Source organism: Callorhinchus milii, unplaced genomic scaffold (genome assembly GCF_018977255.1).
Source record: "Callorhinchus milii isolate IMCB2004 unplaced genomic scaffold, IMCB_Cmil_1.0 Scaffold21, whole genome shotgun sequence".
NCBI lineage: Eukaryota > Metazoa > Chordata > Chondrichthyes > Chimaeriformes > Callorhinchidae > Callorhinchus > Callorhinchus milii.
This window is the reverse complement of record NW_024704762.1, coordinates 1,439,134-1,458,343: the sequence shown is the minus strand read 5'-3', so window position 1 is coordinate 1,458,343 and position 19,210 is coordinate 1,439,134. Positions and strand designations below refer to the sequence as shown.

Sequence of the window (19,210 nt, the reverse complement as noted above, 5' to 3'; positions counted from 1 at the left end):
CTGCAAGGATTCTTATTATTGTATAATATCTGCTGATTTGTTGACAGATTTGGTTCAACAACAAGGGCTGGCACTCCATGGTGTCCTTTGTCAATGTGATGAACAATGCAGTGCTGAGGGCCAACCTCCCCCCGGGACAGGATCCCGAGATGTTTGGAATAACAGCCTTCAACCACCCACTCAACCTAACCAAAGAGCAGCTGTCTGAGGTGGCCCTGTGAGTACCACGTTCTGTGTCCTTCCCACAGTCCCTCCACCTCTCCCCTCACTCGCCTCTTTCAAGGCCCGTTTCAAGACTCTCCTCTTCAACCGCACCTTCGGTCACTCTCCTACCCCCGCCCTCCTGATCCCAACCCCCAGCTGGGGTCCAAATCCCTAACTGTCTGGCGCCTTGGGACATCCTCCTGACGTGAAAGCCACCGTGTAAATGTTGTTGTTTTGTTGTCGTGTACCTGATCTGTGTGTGCCCGGCCTCTGGGGTGGTGGTGGGGGTGGGGGGAGTAGGGAGGGTGGGGGTGAGGGAAGTGGGGGTGGTGGGGGTATCCAGCTCAATCTACACAGCTTGCCATTGAGAGCACTGTCTGGCAAGCTTCCCATCGCTTGCCCAACTAGCACCACGCTGGTTAGACTTGCAGGATGAGTAGAGTTTCCCCTAAAGCTCTGCTTTTGTGCCGTTTACCCACCAAGGGCTGGTGTGTCGTCCTCTCGGAGTTTAGGGAGATGGTTACCTTGGATTACCCGCTGGCGTGTGAGGCCGGGTGGGGGGGGAGGAACGGGCAATGGGGTGGGGGATGGGCAGCTGAACGCACAGTCACTGAGCCGCGTACTCTTGTTCCAGGATGACTACGTCGGTCGATGTCCTCGTCTCCATCTGCGTGATGTTCGCAATGTCCTTCGTCCCCGCCAGCTTCGTCCTCTTCCTCATCGAGGAGCGGGTCAGCCAAGCCAAGCACCTGCAGTTCGTTAGCGGGGTCAAGCCCTCTGTGTACTGGCTGGCAAACTTCGCCTGGGACATGGTGAGACCTGAGAGCATGGGGAGAGTGGGGGCTCAGGAACCGGTGCGGAGGGGGCTGGGGGGTAGAGTCAGGGTCTGTGATGGGTGGGGGTGAACGCAAGCTCCCCAGTCGGGACTATGAACTCCCCCAGGCTGACTTTCCAGTGCTGGGGGAACGGTACAATATTGAAGGTGTCAACCCTCAGACGATACATTAAACTGAGTCCCTGTCTACCTCTCCAGGTGGACATTAAAGATCCAGGAACTTTTCAGTGCAGTTACTCTGAAACCTGCTGACTGCCGGACAAGGGAAGGGAGTTTCTCTCGGTGTCTCAGATATAAAATGATTCAGTCGCTTTCTGTCTGTCTGTGGGACGTTGCTGTTGGCTAATTATCTACTGCATTTGCTTGCAAAGCGCATAGTCACTGCACTGTACAGTATATCCTGTACAGTGATCTGAGACCTCCTTATACCTGACATTCTGTATCATATTACAAGCAACCTACTAATGATAATCCTTACGTTTGATACAGCGCTTTTCACGTCATCGAGACATCTCAAAGCTTCACAGAATATATTGTAAAGTGAAGTGACTGTGTATTTGTTTTCTTTTCAGTGTAATTACTCGATTCCCGCCACTCTGGTTGTGTCCATCTTTATCTGCTTTCAACAGAAGTCCTACGTGTCGGCTTCCAACCTGCCAGCCCTGATCCTGTTGCTGTTTCTGTACGGGTGGGTGTGTGTGAGCTCAGTCAGCTCCGTGCCTCTGTGATCAGTTCTGCTGCCCGGACACTCACCAGCGTCTTCACCCTGACCACTGCACGGTTATACACTCAGCAATAAGCAAGCCGGTCCCGCTGATCAGAAATCCAGACAATGTAGGAGGGTCTGCGGGTTGAAGCTCTCTCTGATCTCGGCCTCACACGCCCTGGGTTAGGGAGGCAGAAACTCAGCCAGGCATCACCAGCCTGCACAGGACTACAACAACAACTTGCATTTATATAGCGCCCTTCACACCACTTAGTGTCCCAGAGTGCTTAAATATCCCCCCCATCTCCCCCCCCCACACACACACACACACTCCAGACAGAGACACATTAGCTCTGCTTTATGGGAGGCTCTCCCCTTGTCAGAGGTGCGATGGGAAGAGGTAAGAGAACGAGACAAATGTCGGCATATTCAGCGGTAGAAACGGACCTTCTGGTACATAGATTTATAGTTAGACATACACGATGCCCTCGTGCCTCTCCCCTCCCCAACCCCCTTGGTCTGTGGCCAACCCTGGCTGTCTCTGTAAAACCCTCCCAAGATATCACCCCGTGTGAAGAGCACTGTGTAAATGTAAGTTGTTGTTGTAGGCGTTTGCTTACAAAAATACACAGTCACTACACTTAACAGTACATTCTGTGAGTTGATCTCCTCCTAACCCTGTATCAAATAGCAAGGATTATTATTATTATTATGCAGAACGCAAGAATCCACCAGTGTGTCCAGTCTGTTCTCAGCTGTTAGCGGCTTTACTCTCCCCCACCCCCCGCCCCTGGCTTCCTGTGTGCCGCTGTGCGGAGGGAGTGATGTTGATGGTGACCCGGGGAGCTGCTGACCGACGACCATTTTGTAGCCGCAGTCTTTCCACCGTGTAGCGGGACAGCGCAGACTGGGCAGGAGGCGGGTTCTCACGTGGGCTGTGCTTGTCTCTCCCCTCAGGTGGTCGATCACTCCTCTCATGTACCCGGCCTCGTTCCTCTTCAGTATCCCCAGCACCGCCTATGTGGTCCTGACCTGCGTCAACCTCTTCATCGGCATCAACGGCAGCATCGCCACCTTCGTCCTCGAGCTCTTCACCGACAAGGTGACCTCAGAGGGCGGGTGGGGGGTTGGGGGTGGGGGGGGTGGGATGGCGAGACAGGGGGGTGAGGCGGGGGGCTGTGGGGTGAGTTGGGGGGCTGGGGGGTGAGGCGGGGGGGCTGTGGGGTGAGGCGGGGGGCTGGGGGGTGAGGCGGGGGGCTGGGGGATGAGGCGGGGGTTGGGGGGGTGAGTGGTAATCTGCTCTGTTTCTGAGATTTCTGGGCAGTTTACAATTAGTGACAACAGTGAATTGTTACCGCGATGTGTCAGAGTTTACATAGAATCCACAACACGGAAACGGTTTAGTCAGTGCCAGTGTTCATACTCTACACATATAATTTTACCCCCTCCACCCCCACCCCCCGCCTCAAAACCTCTCTATTCCCTCAGCTGTCACCCTGGCTCCAATGGTTGCACTCTCACCTGAGACCTAAGGTTGTGGGTTCAAGTCCCATGTCGGAGTCTCTGCGCTCACAGTGCGGTGATGGGGGGGATGGGGGCTACTTGGTTGGAGATGTCATCCTTTAGATGAGACATTAATCCGAGCTCCTGTCTGTGCTGTTTTGTTGGACGTTAAAGATCCTGCGGTGCTATTCAAACGAGAAGGGAGTTTCTCCCTCTCTCCCGGTGTCCTGGCCGAGAATCCCCCAAATAACATCGGTCACTCACCCCATGGCTGTCTGCGGGAAATTGCCGTCCGCAAACTGGCTACCCACAAAATACACAGTCACTACACATTACAGTATTATCCAGTGAAGCACGTTGATATTCTTCCCCCCCCCCACTCGCTGACGTTCTCTCCCCCTCTCTCTCCCTCTGTTTCTATTGTGTAGAAGTTAAATGACGTAAATCGGATCCTGAAGAAAGTTTTCCTCATTTTCCCGCACTTCTGTCTGGGCCGAGGGCTGATCGACATGGTGAAGAACCAGGCCATGGCAGATGCTCTGGAGAGATTCGGTCAGTGACACCCCACTCCTCTCCCCTCCATGTCTGTCACTCACTCGTCCCCTCCATGACCCCCCCCCCCCAAGATCTGTGGTCAGCCTGTGGTGAGGCTCAGGATTTCCAAGGGTGACTGTGGGGAGGAGACCTGAGTTCAATTCCAGGCAGAGGGCGAAACCTTGGGCAAGTTTCCTTACTCCACACAGAGCCTAATAATAATCCTCCAAAACAAAAAACAATAATAAATTGGTCATTTTCAATCTACGACTGTTTGTGGGACATTGCTGTGCGCAATTGGCTGCCGCGTTCGCCCACAAATATACAGTCAATTCACTTTACAGTGAGTTCTGTGAAGCGCTTTGGGACGTCCTCCCGACTTGAAAAGTGCTATATCAAATGCAAGGATTATTATTATTATTACATCTCCCAGTTTCTGCTCAGCCCCTTTCCCCCCCTTCGGTGGGGCTGAGAACTGCACAGCCAGCCATGAGCAGGGCTGGGGGCCAGCGAGGTGGGAGCTGCCTGTCACAGTCACCCTGTGTACCTCCTGCCTCTGTGACCTGCAAAGCCCATATCAACCCTCTCTCCGCTCAGCGGGCTCCAGCCTGCTCCACATCCCCTGCCTGACCCTCCCCAACATTGGCGGTCAGGCCTTCAGCTTCTGTGCCCCCAGCTCGGGTCCAAATCCTTGACTGTCCAACACCTTGGGACGTCCTCCCGACATGAAAGGTGCTGCGTAAATGTCATGTGTTGTTTTTGTGTGACGTTGTCTCTGGGCAGGAGAGAAGCAGTTTATCTCACCGCTGTCCTGGGAACTTGCCGGCAAGAACATGTTTGCGATGGCCGTGCAGGGGCTCCTCTTCTTCTCCTTCACCCTCCTCCTGCAGTACAAGTTCTTTATCACCGTCAGGTCAGTGTGGGGGGGTGGGTGGGGTGTGGGGGTGCAGGGGCGAAAGCAGATGAGGTGGGGGGTGAGAATGAAAAGGTATGCATGGGGGAGGAGTTGTGTGGGTGAGGGAGGGGCTGGTGGGTGGGAAAGTGGGTGCTGGCGGGGTGGGGGGCTGCGGTTGGGGCTGGGTAGTGGCTGAGCTGAAGCAGGGGGTGAAGTGGGGGCTGAGGAAAGTGAGCCAAGTTGGACTGGGCTGACGGGCCGGGGTGGGGGTGTCGGAGGGGGTCAGGCTGAGCTGACAGTCCGGGTCCCCACAGGCCGATGTCTATCAAGCTGCCCCCTCTGGGGCCCGAGGACGAGGATGTAGCCAGAGAACGGCAGCGAGTTGCGGAGGGAGGGGCTGAGGCGGACATCCTGGTCATCAAGGAACTCACCAAGGTAGGAGCCCCCCCTAACATACACTCCCACCCCCTCCCTACCCCACCACCACTGTCGTCAACTTGCCCACCCCCCACACGCTTGGGGTGGTCGTCCCTCCCCCACCACTCCCATCGACTGACCCCATAAACTAATTAAATTCTCTTGTGTGTCTGTCTGTGTGTGTGTCTGTCTGTCTGTGTGTGTGTGTGTGTGTGTGTGTCTGTGTCTGTGTGTGATCTCCAGGTTTACAGAATGAAAAAGCAGCCCTCGGTTAATCGTATCTCTGTGGGGATTCCCTCGGGGGAGGTGAGAAGCTGCTGTCTCTTATGCTCTCTCTTGTGTCCCTCTCTCTCGCGCTCTCTCTTGAGTGTGCTTGTGCCAGTCTGGCTCGGTTGATCATGGTCTAGGCTGACATTCCAGTACGGTGCTGGGGGTGGGGGAGCGCTGAGTGGTCAGAAACATTAAACAGGTGGATGCTATTTGAAAAGAGCAACGATTTTCCCCGGTGTCCTGTCCTACAATCCAGGCCCCAAATAAAATTGGTCTTGTTTCACTTCATGGCTGTGTGTGGCACGTTGCTGTGTGCAAATTAGCTGCTGCATTTGCCCATAAAATATCCACTTAATAGTAAATTGAGCGTCTATCACGTCAGGACAACATTTTGAGACGACCTCCTCACGTAATAAAACGCAAGGACTATTATTATTACCTGTGGATGTCTGTCTCTGTCTCTGTTGTGATTGCCGGGTCTCTCTGTGCTCTGGGATTGCTGTATGTCTGACAGTGGTAAATATTACAGTGTTTCGGGCTCCTGGGAATTAATGGGGCCGGAAAAACATCCACCTTCAAGATGCTGACCGGAGACACTGAGGTCACCAGCGGGAATGCCTTCCTGAACAACCACAGGTACAGACACCTCTCCTGCTACACCCCCCCGCCCCCCCCCCCCCCCCCCCCCCCACACACACACAGAAACATCACACACTACAGACACACTACACACTACACTACACACACAGAAACACCACACACACACTCCCCACTACACACACACAGACCCTCACCCCACACACAAACACACACACAAACATCACACACTCACACAGACACCCCCCCACACACCCCCACACTCCACATCCCATACCCATACACGCACATCACCCCCTCACCCACATACGCAGAAACACCACACACACATCACTCACTCACAGACACCCCCCAACAAACACACACTCACACAGATACCGCCCCCCCACCCCCCCACACACACTCCACACCCCACACACATACACACACATCACCCCCACATACACACACAGCTACACACCCCTCCACACCACCCCAGACACACACACACAGACACACACTAACAGTCTATTTCCTGCCCCCAGTATCCTGTCTGACATCCAGGCTGTGCACCAGAACACGGGTTACTGCCCGCAGTTTGACGCCATCACTAAGCTGCTGACGGCTCGTGAGCACCTGATGCTCTACGCCCAGCTCCGCGGGGTCCCGGAGCCCGAGGTCGCACGGGTATGTTCTTGCTCTCTGACCTCTGACCCACAGGCCACCATTCCTCATCCATACCAGGTCCTGAAAAGCCAAGGACAGTGAATGATGTTATCAGCTTCAGTCAGTGCCAACTTCCTCCAGCTCAATGTTGGCGAGACAGAGACCCTCCCGCTTGGCTCCCAGCAGTGCCTCCTCACCTCAGCCGCTGACACCATTCCTGGCCCCACTCTTCACTTCACAGAGCCATTCCAAACCCTCGGTATTCTTTTTGACCCTCAGATATCCGTGACCTGTTCCACCTAGTCGCACCTCCGCAACATTGCCCACCTCCGCAACATTGCCCACCTCCCCAACATTGCCCACCTCCCCAACATTGCCCACCTCCCCAACATAATAATTCATAACTGCATAACGCCACACACCTAATAATCCCTCAAGAAAAAAAATAAATTGGTCACTTCAATCCACGCCTGTTTGTGGGACGCTGCTGTGCCATTTGGCTGCTGCGTTTCGCCCACAAATATAGTCAATTCACTTTACAGCAAATCCTGTGAAGCGCTTTGAGACGTCGAGAAGACGTGAAAAGTGCTATATCAAATGCAAGGATTATTATTATTATAACATTGCCCACCTCTGCCACTGCCTCTCACCACAGGCCGCTGAGACCCTGATCCACATTTTCATTGCGCTCGACTACGCCAACTCCCTGCTCACTGGACTTCCCAACCCTTCCCTCCACAACCTGCAGATTATTCAGAACTCTGCAGCTCGTGTCCTCTCCCGCACCAGGCTCCGGGAACCTATCGCCCACGTTCTAGCCCGGCTTCACTGGCCTCCCGTTCCTCAGTGAATTAAGTACAAAATCCTTGTTCTTACCTTCAACGCCCTCCATGGTTTTGCTCCCTCACCCACCTCTCCAACCTCATAACCCCACATCAGCATGTCTGTTCTCTCCACTTGGCGGACACCGGCTGCTTCAGGTCTCCTGCACTTCCCGCCCCACCATTGGCGGTCGGGCATTCCGCATCTCTGCTCCCACACTCTGGAATTCTATCCCGCAATCCCTCTGCCTCACCCCCCTCTCTTGCCTCAACCAAAATCCTGACTGAAGCCACCCTGCCCTCCTCCCCTTCTGACCCCAACTCCCAGCTCAGCTCCAAAACCCCTGATTGTCCAGCTCCCCGGGACATCTTTCCCTTGTGAAGGGCGCTAGACAAGTGTAATTTGTTGTTTGTGTGTGTGTGTGTGTGTGTGTGTGTGGTTTACACTGACACTGTTTGTGTGTGTGTGGGGAGGTTTACTCTGACACTGTGTTATCCCCAGGTGGCTGAGTGGGGGATCAGGAAGTTGGGGTTGGTGAATTACGCAGACAGACCGGCCGGGACCTACAGTGGAGGAAACCGTCGCAAACTCTCCACCGCCATCGCCCTCATCGGCTGCCCCGCCGTGGTCTTCCTGGTCAGTGAGCGCCTTGGGGTTCAACATGGTAATGATGGGGGGGCGGGGAGACAGAGAGAGACCGGGAGGAGACATCCGTGTCCTTGGGGGGGTCAGAACTGAGCCTCGGAGTGTCGGCTGCCACGTGCTGGGCTCCTTGGTCAGTGTTTGATGCCCTGCGCAAATTGGCTGCTGCGTTTCGCCCACAAACTGTGCAGTCGATCCCCTTTACAGTAAATTTTGTGAACCACTTTGAGACGTCTCAACGATGTGGTGTCCCTCGAGCTGCCCTCACAGCTAATGAATCCGTTGTCTGACCCTGATTTGTGTGATGAGATGATTTGTCAGACGTTTCTCTCCCAAAGGCCGTGGCTCTGTAAATGGGGAATTATTATCCGAGCCGTGGACTTCCATGTGGTTTATTGTGGCCTCTCCTGGGTGATGTGTGACGATGGCCCTGTCCCTTTAACAGGATGAACCCACCACGGGGATGGACCCCAAGGCTCGGCGGTTCCTGTGGAACTGTATCCTGAGTGTGATCAAGGAGGGTCGCTGTGTGGTGCTCACCTCCCACAGGTCAGTGTCCGCCACGTCCTCACCAGTAGCCACTGAGCCGTGGTGATCCCAGCTCTCGCGGGTCTTCATCTAAATCAGGAGTGTGTCTGCTTCTGTGTGTGAGAGTGTAAAGAGGGGAATCACTGTGTGTGAGAGTGTAAAGAGGGGAATCACTGTGTGTGTGAGTGTAAGGAGGGGAATCACTGTGTGTGTGTGAGTGTGTAAGGAGGGGAATCACTGTGTGAGTGTGTAAGGAGGGGAATCACTGTGTGAGTGTGTAAGGAGGGGAATCACTGTGTGAGTGTGTAAGGAGGGGAATCACTGTGTGAGTGTGTAAGGAGGGGAATCACTGTGTGAGTGTGTAAGGAGGGGAATCACTGTGTGAGTGTGTAAGGAGGGGAATCACTGTGTGTGTATATTACAGTATGGAGGAGTGTGAGGCTCTGTGCACCCGAATGTCCATCATGGTGAACGGGCAGTTCCGGTGCCTCGGCAGTGTCCAGCACCTGAAGAGCAGGTAACTTGCCCCCCACACCCCCCCCCCTCCCTTCCCTTCGTTCCCCTGCTCCTGGGGCACTTATACAGCCCCAGGGCAGGGCAGGTCCTCATGTTTCACATCCAGTTGTTTTCATATAATATTATTGTTATATACAAATGAAAAAGCCTGTGAGCAACAACAGGCACCGAGCGAGACTGGGCAGACAGGTGGTAAGTGAAGTTCAATGCAGGCAAATGTGAGGTTATATTTGGGGAGGAAGAACGAGAAGAACAAGTGTATGTTGGGTCATAACATACTAAAAGGGCTGGAGGAGCAGAGGGACTGAGCGGTTAATGTGCATCAATCCTTAAATGTGGGAAGGCGGGTGGACAAAGTTGTCCAGAAAGAATTTAAAATCGTAATGGAGAGGAGGAGGAAGAGGGGAGGTTTATAAATACAGTTACATAGAATATAACGGCCCAGCGACCAGGCCAAACTTGTATAAATTGTTAGTTCGACCACAGTTAGAATATTGCATCCAGTTTTAGTAAATGCGACTGAAAGGATTGCTCTTAAACGAGCCCCAGGGATACGACAAACCGAACAGCCTTCTTCTGTGCTGTAAATATCTGTGGTCCTAACTCTCTCCCCTCTCCCTCCCTCCCTCCCTCCCCACCCTCCCTCCCTCCCCGCCCTTCCTCCCTCTCTCTCTGTCTCTCTCACCCTCTCTCCCTCCCTCTCTCTCTTTGTCTCCCCCTCACCCTCTCTCCCTCCCTCTCTCTCTTTCCCTCCCTCCCTTCTCTCACCTCCCTATCTCCCTCCCTCTTTCCCTCTCTCTCCCTTCTTCCCCCTCTCTCTCGCCCTCAGGTTCGGAGATGGCTACACCATTGTCCTGCGGCTGTGTGGGCTGGCCTCAGACTTGCCGCCTGTGGAGGAGTTCATGGGTGCCAGCTTCCCGGGCTGCGTGCTGAAGGAGCGACACCCCAACATGCTGCAGTACCAGCTCCCAGCCACCCACTGCTCCCTCGCCAAGATCTTCAGTGCCCTGACCTCCAACAGGCAGAGGCTGAGGATCGAGGACTACTCCGTCTCACAGACAACGTTAGACCAAGTGAGCTCCTCTCCCTCCTCCTCCTCCTCTTCAACACTCCCTCTCTTCTATCCCTTCTTCTCTTCCTCCTCCTCTCCAGTTGCACACAGTAATATCCCACAACAGCACCGTAAAGTGAGGGACCCGTTTTATCTGGGGATTGTTGGCCAGGATTAATGGGAGAGCATTAATGCTCTTTTCGAGCAGCGCAGTGAGATCTTTAACGTCCACCTGAGCGGGCAGGCGGGGCCCAGGTTTAATGTCTCAGCCGGAGCACGGCAACTCCGACAAGGCAGCTCCCCCCGAGCCCTGGGGCGGAGCGTGAGCTTAGACTGTATGAGTTCTAACCCACAACGTTCTGACTCAGAGAGTCTTATCCACTGAGCCGGGCTGACACACACATGCCTTCTAATGACTTGCCCAGGGCAGGGCAGGCCGAGGGGGTGGGGGGAGGTGAGGCGTGTGCTGCTGGTGATATACCTATAACCAGAAGACCACGCGGGTGGGGGTTGGGGGGGAGGGGGAGACGGGAACAACATTCTGTTTTTCTTCTGAGTTACAATTGATTTATACATTGTTATAAAACATATAAACACTGGTGAGGCCTCAGCGAGAGACTGGGTTCAGTTCTGGGCCCCACACTTTAGGAAGGATGTCAAGGCATTGGAGAGGGTGCAAAGGAGATTGACCAGAATGGTACCAGGAATGAGGGCCTTCAGTTATCAGGAGAGGCAGAGAAGTGAGGGTTATTCTCCTTGGAGCAGAGAAGGTTAAGAAGAGACTTAATAGAAGTTTTCAAAATGATGAGGAGATTCGATAGAGTGAACAAGGAGACACTATTCTCACTGGCGGATGGGTCGGTGACCCGAGGACACAGAGTTAAAATAGTTGTTAAAAGAAACCGAGGGGAGATGAGGAGAAATGTTTTCACACAGCGAGTTGTTGGGATCTGGAACATTGCCTGAAAGGCTGGTGGGAACCGATTCGATAACAGCTTTTAAGAGAGAAGTAGAAAATTATTTGGGGAGGACAAGGTTGCAGAGCTATGGGGAGAGAGTGGGGGAGTGGGGTTGAATTGGAATCTCTTTTCAAAGAGCCGTCACAGACACGATGGGCCGAATGGCCTCCTTTTGTGCTGTAAAATTCTATGATTCTATGATTAGTGTTTAACGTGAGCAGCAAGTGTTAATCGGGAGGTGTGACTGGGCCGGTGGCTGCGGTGGTCTCTCTGCCCAGAGCCCACAGGAAAGGCAGGTGACATCCACGGCTCTCTCTCTCTCTCTCTCTCTCTCTCTCACTCTGGACCTGTTTTTCTTCCTGGATTGTGTATATAAGCAACCAGTCTGGGTGTAGAAAACATATTTATTTACACCAGTGAGGGCACTGCCTGCACTCCCCTCATCCTGTCTCCTCTCCCCTCAGGTGTTTGTTAACTTTGCCAAGGACCAAAGCGATGAGGACCAGCACACGAAGGCCGTGCCCCCCGACCAGCCCAGCGAGGCTTTGCAGAGACACATCACAAGCTTCTTAACAGACGATACTGTGAAGGAAAGTATTGTATGATGGGACCCAGCGCCGCCCAGTGTCTGCGCGGAGCAGCGAGCGGAGGACAGAGTCTCTCCCGCATTCAGCAACTCACTAAACTATCACACAACGAACTCTGGTTTGAAGTACAAAAGAAAGTATTTTTTCCCCCTTTCACACTCCCGACAGAGATCTTTCCTTAACGTCAAATGAAAATAATTGCAAAAGAAAGTCTTTCTCTCTTTCTCTCTCTCTCTCTGGCTCTTTCTCTTTTGGCTCCCACACCCTCTCTCTCTCTCTCTCTCTCTCATTCACCATCTCTCACTTGCTTCCTCACTCCATCTCTGCTCATGTTATCTCTCACTCTTCCTCTATCTCGCTCACTCTCTCCCTGGCTCACACCCTCACTCTCTCTCTTTCTCTCTCTCTCTCCCTGTGGACCTGCTTTCTTCCTGGATGTGTATATAAGTGATCAGCCTGTGTGTACAAAACATATTTATTTACGCTGCTTCTTTTGCGACTGCGCTGGCTGCCTGCCCCGGGCTCCGTGCGACGTTCCAGTGCCTGACGTTCCCGGGGGATTTGCTGGGATCTGCTGACAATCGAGTGCTGGCAGTGACTCACTGTGTAGGGAATGCGCTCTCCCTCCTCCCCACCTCGCTCATTTCCCGTGGGGTCAGTGCTAAGGGCGGGTCCCCTTGGCGACGCTGTCCCTCTCTGCGAGCCCCCCCCACCCCTTTCCCCCCCCTGGACTCCCTGTTACAATCCGTGATTAAAGCCCTGTGGAGAGTGCGCTCTCTGGCCCAGCAATCCAGCTCTGGGATTTCCAAGTGTAAGCGGGAGGCGAGGGAATCTCAGCTTGGGAACAGGGATAGGTTTTCGGCCTAATCCAGAATAGACATCATTTCCCCTCCGCCCCCTGCACTCACCTCCCCATCTCCGCTCTACACTGAGCCCCTCAGCCTCTGAGGGGCTTTCAGCCTCTCACACAGAGCCGGTTTGACACCAAGTCTCCGCAGGTTTATACCAGGGTCCAAGCTGTCATCTGGCAAACACCGCCTGCCCCCCAGCCCCGGGTCCTGCAGCTCAGACCCCGAGCAACACTTTGGGGTTTGTTTTTGCAGTGAATAAAACTGCTCTGAGATTTAACATTCCTGACACTGAGCAGATCTCCCGGGCGCTGAGCTTCCTGACTTGACCGATGGTGTGTTGTGTTACACTCACGCCCCGGCCTGTCGAGCTGTGCCTGGAGCTGGGCTGGGTGTCTCCTGGGGCCAGTGCAGGGGTTGGGGGGCATGGGAACAGCTCGCTCTGAGAGCCCCAGTGGACTCGCTGGGCCGAATGGCCTCCTCCTGTGATGTAGGTTTCTGTGATTGTTCAATGACGTAAGAGGTCAGTGACTAACACTGGGAACCTGCAGAGGAACAGCCTCAAGGGTCGGGGGCTCTCTCACCGCTGCCTGGAGAATTGGGGAGGGGGGCCAGACGCTGCAGAGGTCACCTCGCCTGGTGGGGGGGTGAGGAGAAACGTCCAGCGCAGGTTCAGGACATGATCAGAGGTGGCAGATCCCACAACCTGGGGAGAGAATCCTGATGGTGATGCCGCTGCTGGTGTCAACACGGGATTGTGATCCGAGCCGAGGCCGTTGTTTCTCTATCACAAGATGACTGTTAGCTGAAGGAGCACTGGTCACTAACCTGAGCTGTCGCTGACCTGGGAGTGTGAACAGACAGTGTAGAGGGAGAGATGGGAGCCTAAGTATAGGTCTGTGTCTGTTTCTTAGCCCAACTCTAACCCCCCCCCCATCCCGCTCCCCTGCCCCCGCCGCCCCCAAAAGCACAAAACTTCGCCCCCAAGGTAATATTTCCATCCCATCATTGAGGACGATCGCTCCGTGATGTCAACACCAGATTGGGTGTGTTTTTTTTTTAGCAAAGGCAGTCGCACTGGCTGAACCTGGCCTTACAGGGCGCCTCGCAGAGGGGAAGCTCATCAGCCTTTAGAGGGTCCCACATAGGGGTGGTGGGGGTGGGTGGGGGTGGCAGTGGCTGTGACTGTTGGGGGGTGTCGGGGGAGCAGTGAAGGAAATTAAAAATAAACGGTATGAAGGTGCAGGCTGCCGGGGCGTGTGAATCCGACGGTTATTCTGCGAAGCGCTTCGAGACGTCTCAGCGACGCGATGGGGCGCGGGCTCGAACGCGGACCCCCCACCCCCGCGCTGCACGGGATGCAGTGACGCGTTGCCGGAGTCTCGCGTGTTCGGCGGTGAGAGCGAGCGGACGCCTGGCGTATATTTTATAGCCTGGGTTGTAAACGAGCCCTATATTTGAACGCACGTGCGAAGACGGTCACTGGTTTCACACTGAAATGACATTAAAAAATGGTACTTCGGAACTGGACTGCGAACTCCTTTAGGTACTCTCTCGGTAGAGACAGAACAGGTTTAGGTGTAACAACAGAAGTCACTCCGAACACTCGGCAGGTCAGGCAGCATCTATGGAGAGAGGAAAGCGAGTCAATGTTTCGGGTCCACGACCCTTCGTCTCTGACGAAGGGTCGTGGACCCGAAACATTGACTCGCTTTCCTCTCTCCATAGATGCTGCCTGACCTGCCGAGTGTCCCCAGCAACTTCTCTCTCTCAAATAAAAGAGTCAACAAACTGAGCCACGGAAATAAAATGCTGAAACCAAGACACAGCAACAGAGAAACACGGCCATCATCAGCCGTCGTTGGGGGGGTGGGGTGGGGGGGGATATATAACACGCATTATTTCAATAGATGGGCCCTTGGATTTGGTTTGCAAAACGATGGCCACCGGAATCCTAACCCCTTCCTCAGTGTGTACTTGTCCATTTCCTGTTTAAACGCTTTATACGCTGAGCCCGTCTGGAACCTCGGCGTCTAGTTTGACCCTCAACTGTCCTTTCTGCCCCACGTCCGTGCCATGACCCGCTCTGCCTCCCCCCACCTCCGCAACATCGCCCGGCTCCTCCACTGTCTCACTGTAAGCCGCTGAAACCCTCATCATCATAATAATAATAACAATCCTTGTATTTGATATAGCGCCTTTCACATCTTCTCGACGTCCCAAAGCGCTTCACAGAATAGACTGTAAAGTGGATTGACTGTATATTTGTGGGCGAACGCGGCAGCCAATTGCGCACAGTAATGTCCCACAAACAGTCGTGGATTGAAAATGACCAATTTATTATTGTTTTGGATTTGGAGGGATTATTATTAGGCTCTGTGTGGAGTAAGGAAACTTGCCCAAGGTTTCGCACTGCTGCAAACTGAACCCAGGTCTCTCGCTTGCAAAGCGAGTGCTCTAACCATTGAGCTACAGGAGCTACACGCATTCATAACATCCAGGCTTGACTATGGAAAATCATTGCTTGTCGGCCTCCCCAACTCCTCCCTCCACAGGCTGCAGATCATCCAGAACTCGGCAGCCCGTGTCCTCTCCTGCACCAAACTCTGACCCCATCTCCCCCATCCTCGCCTGACTTCCCATCCTATCCTTCCCATCGCGCAATAGATACAGTTCAAGATCCTGGTCTTCACCTTCAGAGCCTTCCATGGTCTTGCTCCCCCCTATCTCTGCGATCTCCTAACCCCCTACCACCCTGCTCGATCCCTCCGCTCAGTGGGCTCCAGCCTGCTTCATGTCCCCTCCTCACTTGCCCCACCATTGGCAGACGGGCCTTCTACCACTCTGCCCTCACCCTCTCCTGCAGTCCCTCTGCCTCACCCCCTCCTTTGCCTCCTTCAAGACCCATCTCAAGACCCTCCTCTTCGACCGTGCCTTCGATCACCCTCTTCCCCCCCTACCCTCCACCCTTCCCGACCCCGATCCCTGCTCGGGTCTGAAACACTGACTGTCCAGCGCCTTGGGACGTCCTCCCGACATGAAAATGTGTGAATGTAATTTAGTTGTTTATTCTGCTCTGCTCTCACAGCGGCTCCTGGCAAACCCCTCAGCAGGAGCAGATCGTCTCTATTTGCTCCAGGAGTCAGTCCTGAATTTATGTCCTCGAATCCCGAACAGGGAAACCAAGATTTTTTTTTACCAAAGAATGAAATTGTCTCCCAGTGAATAGACCGCGGCTTCTTGACATTCCAGAAGCTGATTTGAAGACCATCTCATCTTTCTGTGATGTTCAAGTGCTCAGGGACACTGCCCCACGTGAGGGGCGCTATATAAATACAAGTTGTTGTTGTTCTCGGCTATTTATCAAACCGGATTAGACTCAATTTTGCGTGTCTGACGCTGCGACGTGGCTCCCTCTGAACTCCCACACGCCTGTCCTGACAGCGAGCTCGGGCAGGAACTCTGGGTCTCAGGGCGGGAACGCCACTCCCTCTGGGCAGGATTTTCCCAGGATTCGGGTGGACTGACCGGTCGGGCCTGGCCGGCTGCCCCCCCGGTTCGCTCCCTCTGCAACGGAAAAATGACAAAAAATGTTTTTCGCGAGAACTTCAGGGCCCCCAGTGTCCAACCTGGAGACGGTGGGTTTTGTGCCAACAAAAGATCATCAGCTTCAGAACCGCCCCCTGCCTGAGCCCCCGGCTCTCAGGTCCTCAGCGCAACAACAACAACTTACACTTATGTAGCCCCCTCCACACAGGGCAGCGTCTCGGAGCGCTTAAAGGACAGACAGGAAAAGCAGCGGCAACTTCTGGGGTTTTTCCCCAGAGCTGGTAGAGGGGAAAAAGCTGAGGCTTCTTTTTTTGCTAACTGTTATAATATAAAAAATATACGGAGAATATACGGAGTCCCTGTAGCTCAGTGGTTAGAGCACTTGTTTCGCAAGTGAGAGGACCCGGGTCGATTCCCGCCCGGACAGGGCAAGCTTCGGCAAGTTTCGTTACTCCACACGCCTGTTTACCTCGCAGTAACTAGGACCCAGTTGTTAGTCGATTGGCTTTACTAGGAAGATAATCACTTAAAATATAAATTAAAAATAATTTGGTCTCTCAATCCATGACTGCTGTGTGCAATTGACCGCCATGAGCACACAGTCACTCCACTTTACAGTAGATCATGTAAAGCGCCTTGAGGCATCTTTCCAACATGAAAGGCGCTTGTGTCAGATTTAAGGATTATTGTTAAATATTATGCCGACACTCCTTGTCTTGGCTCACACATGAAAAACCTCTAGTCAGTGAGTCAACGGCTGTGCCCAGGGAACGGTTCTCAGGTAGAAACAAAAGGAGATGAGGAGAAGGAGAGAAAACACTTTTGTACGGCAAGTCACAACACAAAGTGGATTTGCTCACTGTCAAACATCTGGGTATCACTTGTAACTCACGAGCAACATCTAGTGGTGAAATACAAAGCTGTAGTAATAATAATTGTCATTGAATTTGGTCCAACGCCTTATCATGTTGGAAGGACGTCTCAAAGCACTTTACAGGATCTGCTGTGAAATGAAGTGACTGTGTATTTTGCAGGGAAACGTGGCAGTACAACTGCGCACAACAATGTCCCACAAACAGCAATGGAGTGAATGACATGTTGGCCAGGACACCGGGGGAGAGAAACTCCCTTCTCTTTCCCAGTAGTTCCTTGGGATCTTTAACATCCACCCGAACAGGCAGACGGGACCACGGTTTAACGTCTCATCTGAAGGACGGCACCTCCGTCAACGCAACACACCCAAAGCATTGTATCTGAGAGTCAGCTTATGACTATGTTCATTCAAGTCCCGACTTGGGATTTGAACCCACAACCTTCTGACTCAAAGGTGAGAGAGAGAGCGCTGCCGCTGAGCCAGGCCCACACATATGGGTGTCTGTGAAGCAGAGATAGTAACTGGTGGTTTGTGATTCTGATGCCACTTACTGAGCGAGGGACCCGTGGTCAGTATCAGAACAGAAACCCTCCCTCAAGGCCTTCAGGGCCTGTGTGATCAACACGTGGTTTTCGCTTGTTGCCGTTTCCTTTATTTGCTGCAGAAGCTGGTGAAACGAGACCCTCGATTCCGTCACCGAGTCCAGGAAGGTGCGAGTCACTGCCTTGAACTGGAAGGAAAATGAGATGGAATCAGTCGCTAACATTTGATTAAACTGTTCGGTCAAATCGACATCAAGGTGTCCCAAATCATCAAATAAAGACTGAGGTGGATAGATATTTGTCAGGTCGGAGTATCAAGGGATACGGGGCAAGGGCGGGTCATTGGAGTTGAGGGACAGATCAGCCATGATCTTATAGAATGGCGGAACAGGCTCGAGGGGCTGAATGGCCTCCTCCTCTTCTTCCTATGTTTCTATGTTTAAATGACCAAGCCGGGGCCGGGCAGGGTAACCTCACCACTGGGTGCTGTGTCAGTGTACACTTGGACACACGCCCAAGATGGCAGAAGCTTGACCTACATTGGGACTTTGGTGAAGAGATGAGCACAAACAGAGGGCCTCCCCCCCTACCCCCACCCCGTGCCCCCCACCCCACCCTCAGCCCAACCCCAAAGGACAGTGAGTGTCCAATCAAAGGAGAGTGTCCACCATAGATCCCAGGAACCAATAAGAGTCAACAAAGGGGACTGACCCCCCCACCTTGCATATAAAAATAATAATAATCTTTGCATTTGACACAGCGCCTCATCACGTCTTCGAGACGTCTCAAAGCGCTTCTCACAATATATTGTAAAGTGTAGTGACTGTATAGTTTGTGGTGGAAATCTTCCAATCAATAATCTCGAGGTCCCCCTTAAGCTGTGCAGGACCGTAACCCCCACCATCACTCGGAGACCCATTGGGACATGATAGTGGGAGTTTGTTAACAGCAAAATATTGTCCGCAAACAGAAACACTCACAATCCTGCCTCACAGTGTTACTGTTATTGTTATTGTGTCAGGGTTATTGTGTGTGACAACAGCTGCTCAGTGCCGTGTTTACACCCCACAGGGACTGGGGCCATTTCCAGCAGAATGAGACGTTAACCCGAGGCCCGGTCTGACTGCTCAGGTGGACGTTAAAGTTCCTGCGGCGCTAATTGAAAGGAGAAGAGAGTTTCTCACTCCCGATGTCCTGGCCGACAATCCCGCAGAGAAAAAAATTGGTCACTTCGATGACTGTTTGTGGGGACGCTCTGTGCACAAATGGCTACCGCGTTTCGCTCACAAAATACACAGTCACTACATGTTGCAGTGTATCCTGCGAAGTAATGAGGTGCTGGGGCAAATGCGAGGATTGTTATTGTTAGTTATTCCCCTCCTCACCGCGATCTCTGGGCTGCGCTTCCCGCTCTGGGTTGGGGTAATCTTGGGGAAGGCAGTTGAGCAATGACTCAGGGGCTGTGTTTTCGGGGACTCTCGCTCTGCTCTGGCCAGCCCCCCACCCTGGGGGATGTGGAGTAGGTGTAGCTCTGTGCCGGGCGCTGCCTCGGGTGGGCGTGGGCGGAGGCTGTGAGCGGCCGCCATCTTGTTTATCAATGGTGGCAAAGTTGGCATTTGGCTTCTGCGGCCTCTCGCTGTCTCTCTCTCGGGCGGGGTCTTGCTCCCCAGGGGCCCCTCGGATCTG

At 53.4% G+C, this 19,210-nt stretch overlaps 1 protein-coding gene across 1 annotated transcript in view; it reads left to right on the top strand.

Moving 5' to 3' along the window:
• LOC103188345 (phospholipid-transporting ATPase ABCA1-like) overlaps positions 1 to 11,920 on the top strand; it is a 79,518-nt gene extending 67,598 nt beyond the window's left edge. The window contains exons 37-51 of the mRNA XM_042342629.1: positions 48 to 217; positions 839 to 1,016; positions 1,612 to 1,727; positions 2,703 to 2,847; positions 3,677 to 3,800; positions 4,566 to 4,695; positions 4,992 to 5,112; positions 5,338 to 5,400; positions 5,894 to 6,000; positions 6,486 to 6,627; positions 7,930 to 8,064; positions 8,516 to 8,619; positions 9,023 to 9,115; positions 9,944 to 10,187; positions 11,589 to 11,920. Coding sequence (XP_042198563.1) covers positions 48 to 217; positions 839 to 1,016; positions 1,612 to 1,727; positions 2,703 to 2,847; positions 3,677 to 3,800; positions 4,566 to 4,695; positions 4,992 to 5,112; positions 5,338 to 5,400; positions 5,894 to 6,000; positions 6,486 to 6,627; positions 7,930 to 8,064; positions 8,516 to 8,619; positions 9,023 to 9,115; positions 9,944 to 10,187; positions 11,589 to 11,729 — 2,013 coding nt within the window. The 3' untranslated portion in view covers positions 11,730 to 11,920. The remainder of the gene's footprint in view (positions 1 to 47; positions 218 to 838; positions 1,017 to 1,611; positions 1,728 to 2,702; positions 2,848 to 3,676; positions 3,801 to 4,565; positions 4,696 to 4,991; positions 5,113 to 5,337; positions 5,401 to 5,893; positions 6,001 to 6,485; positions 6,628 to 7,929; positions 8,065 to 8,515; positions 8,620 to 9,022; positions 9,116 to 9,943; positions 10,188 to 11,588) is intronic.
• Positions 11,921 to 19,210: the final 7,290 nt, after the last annotated feature.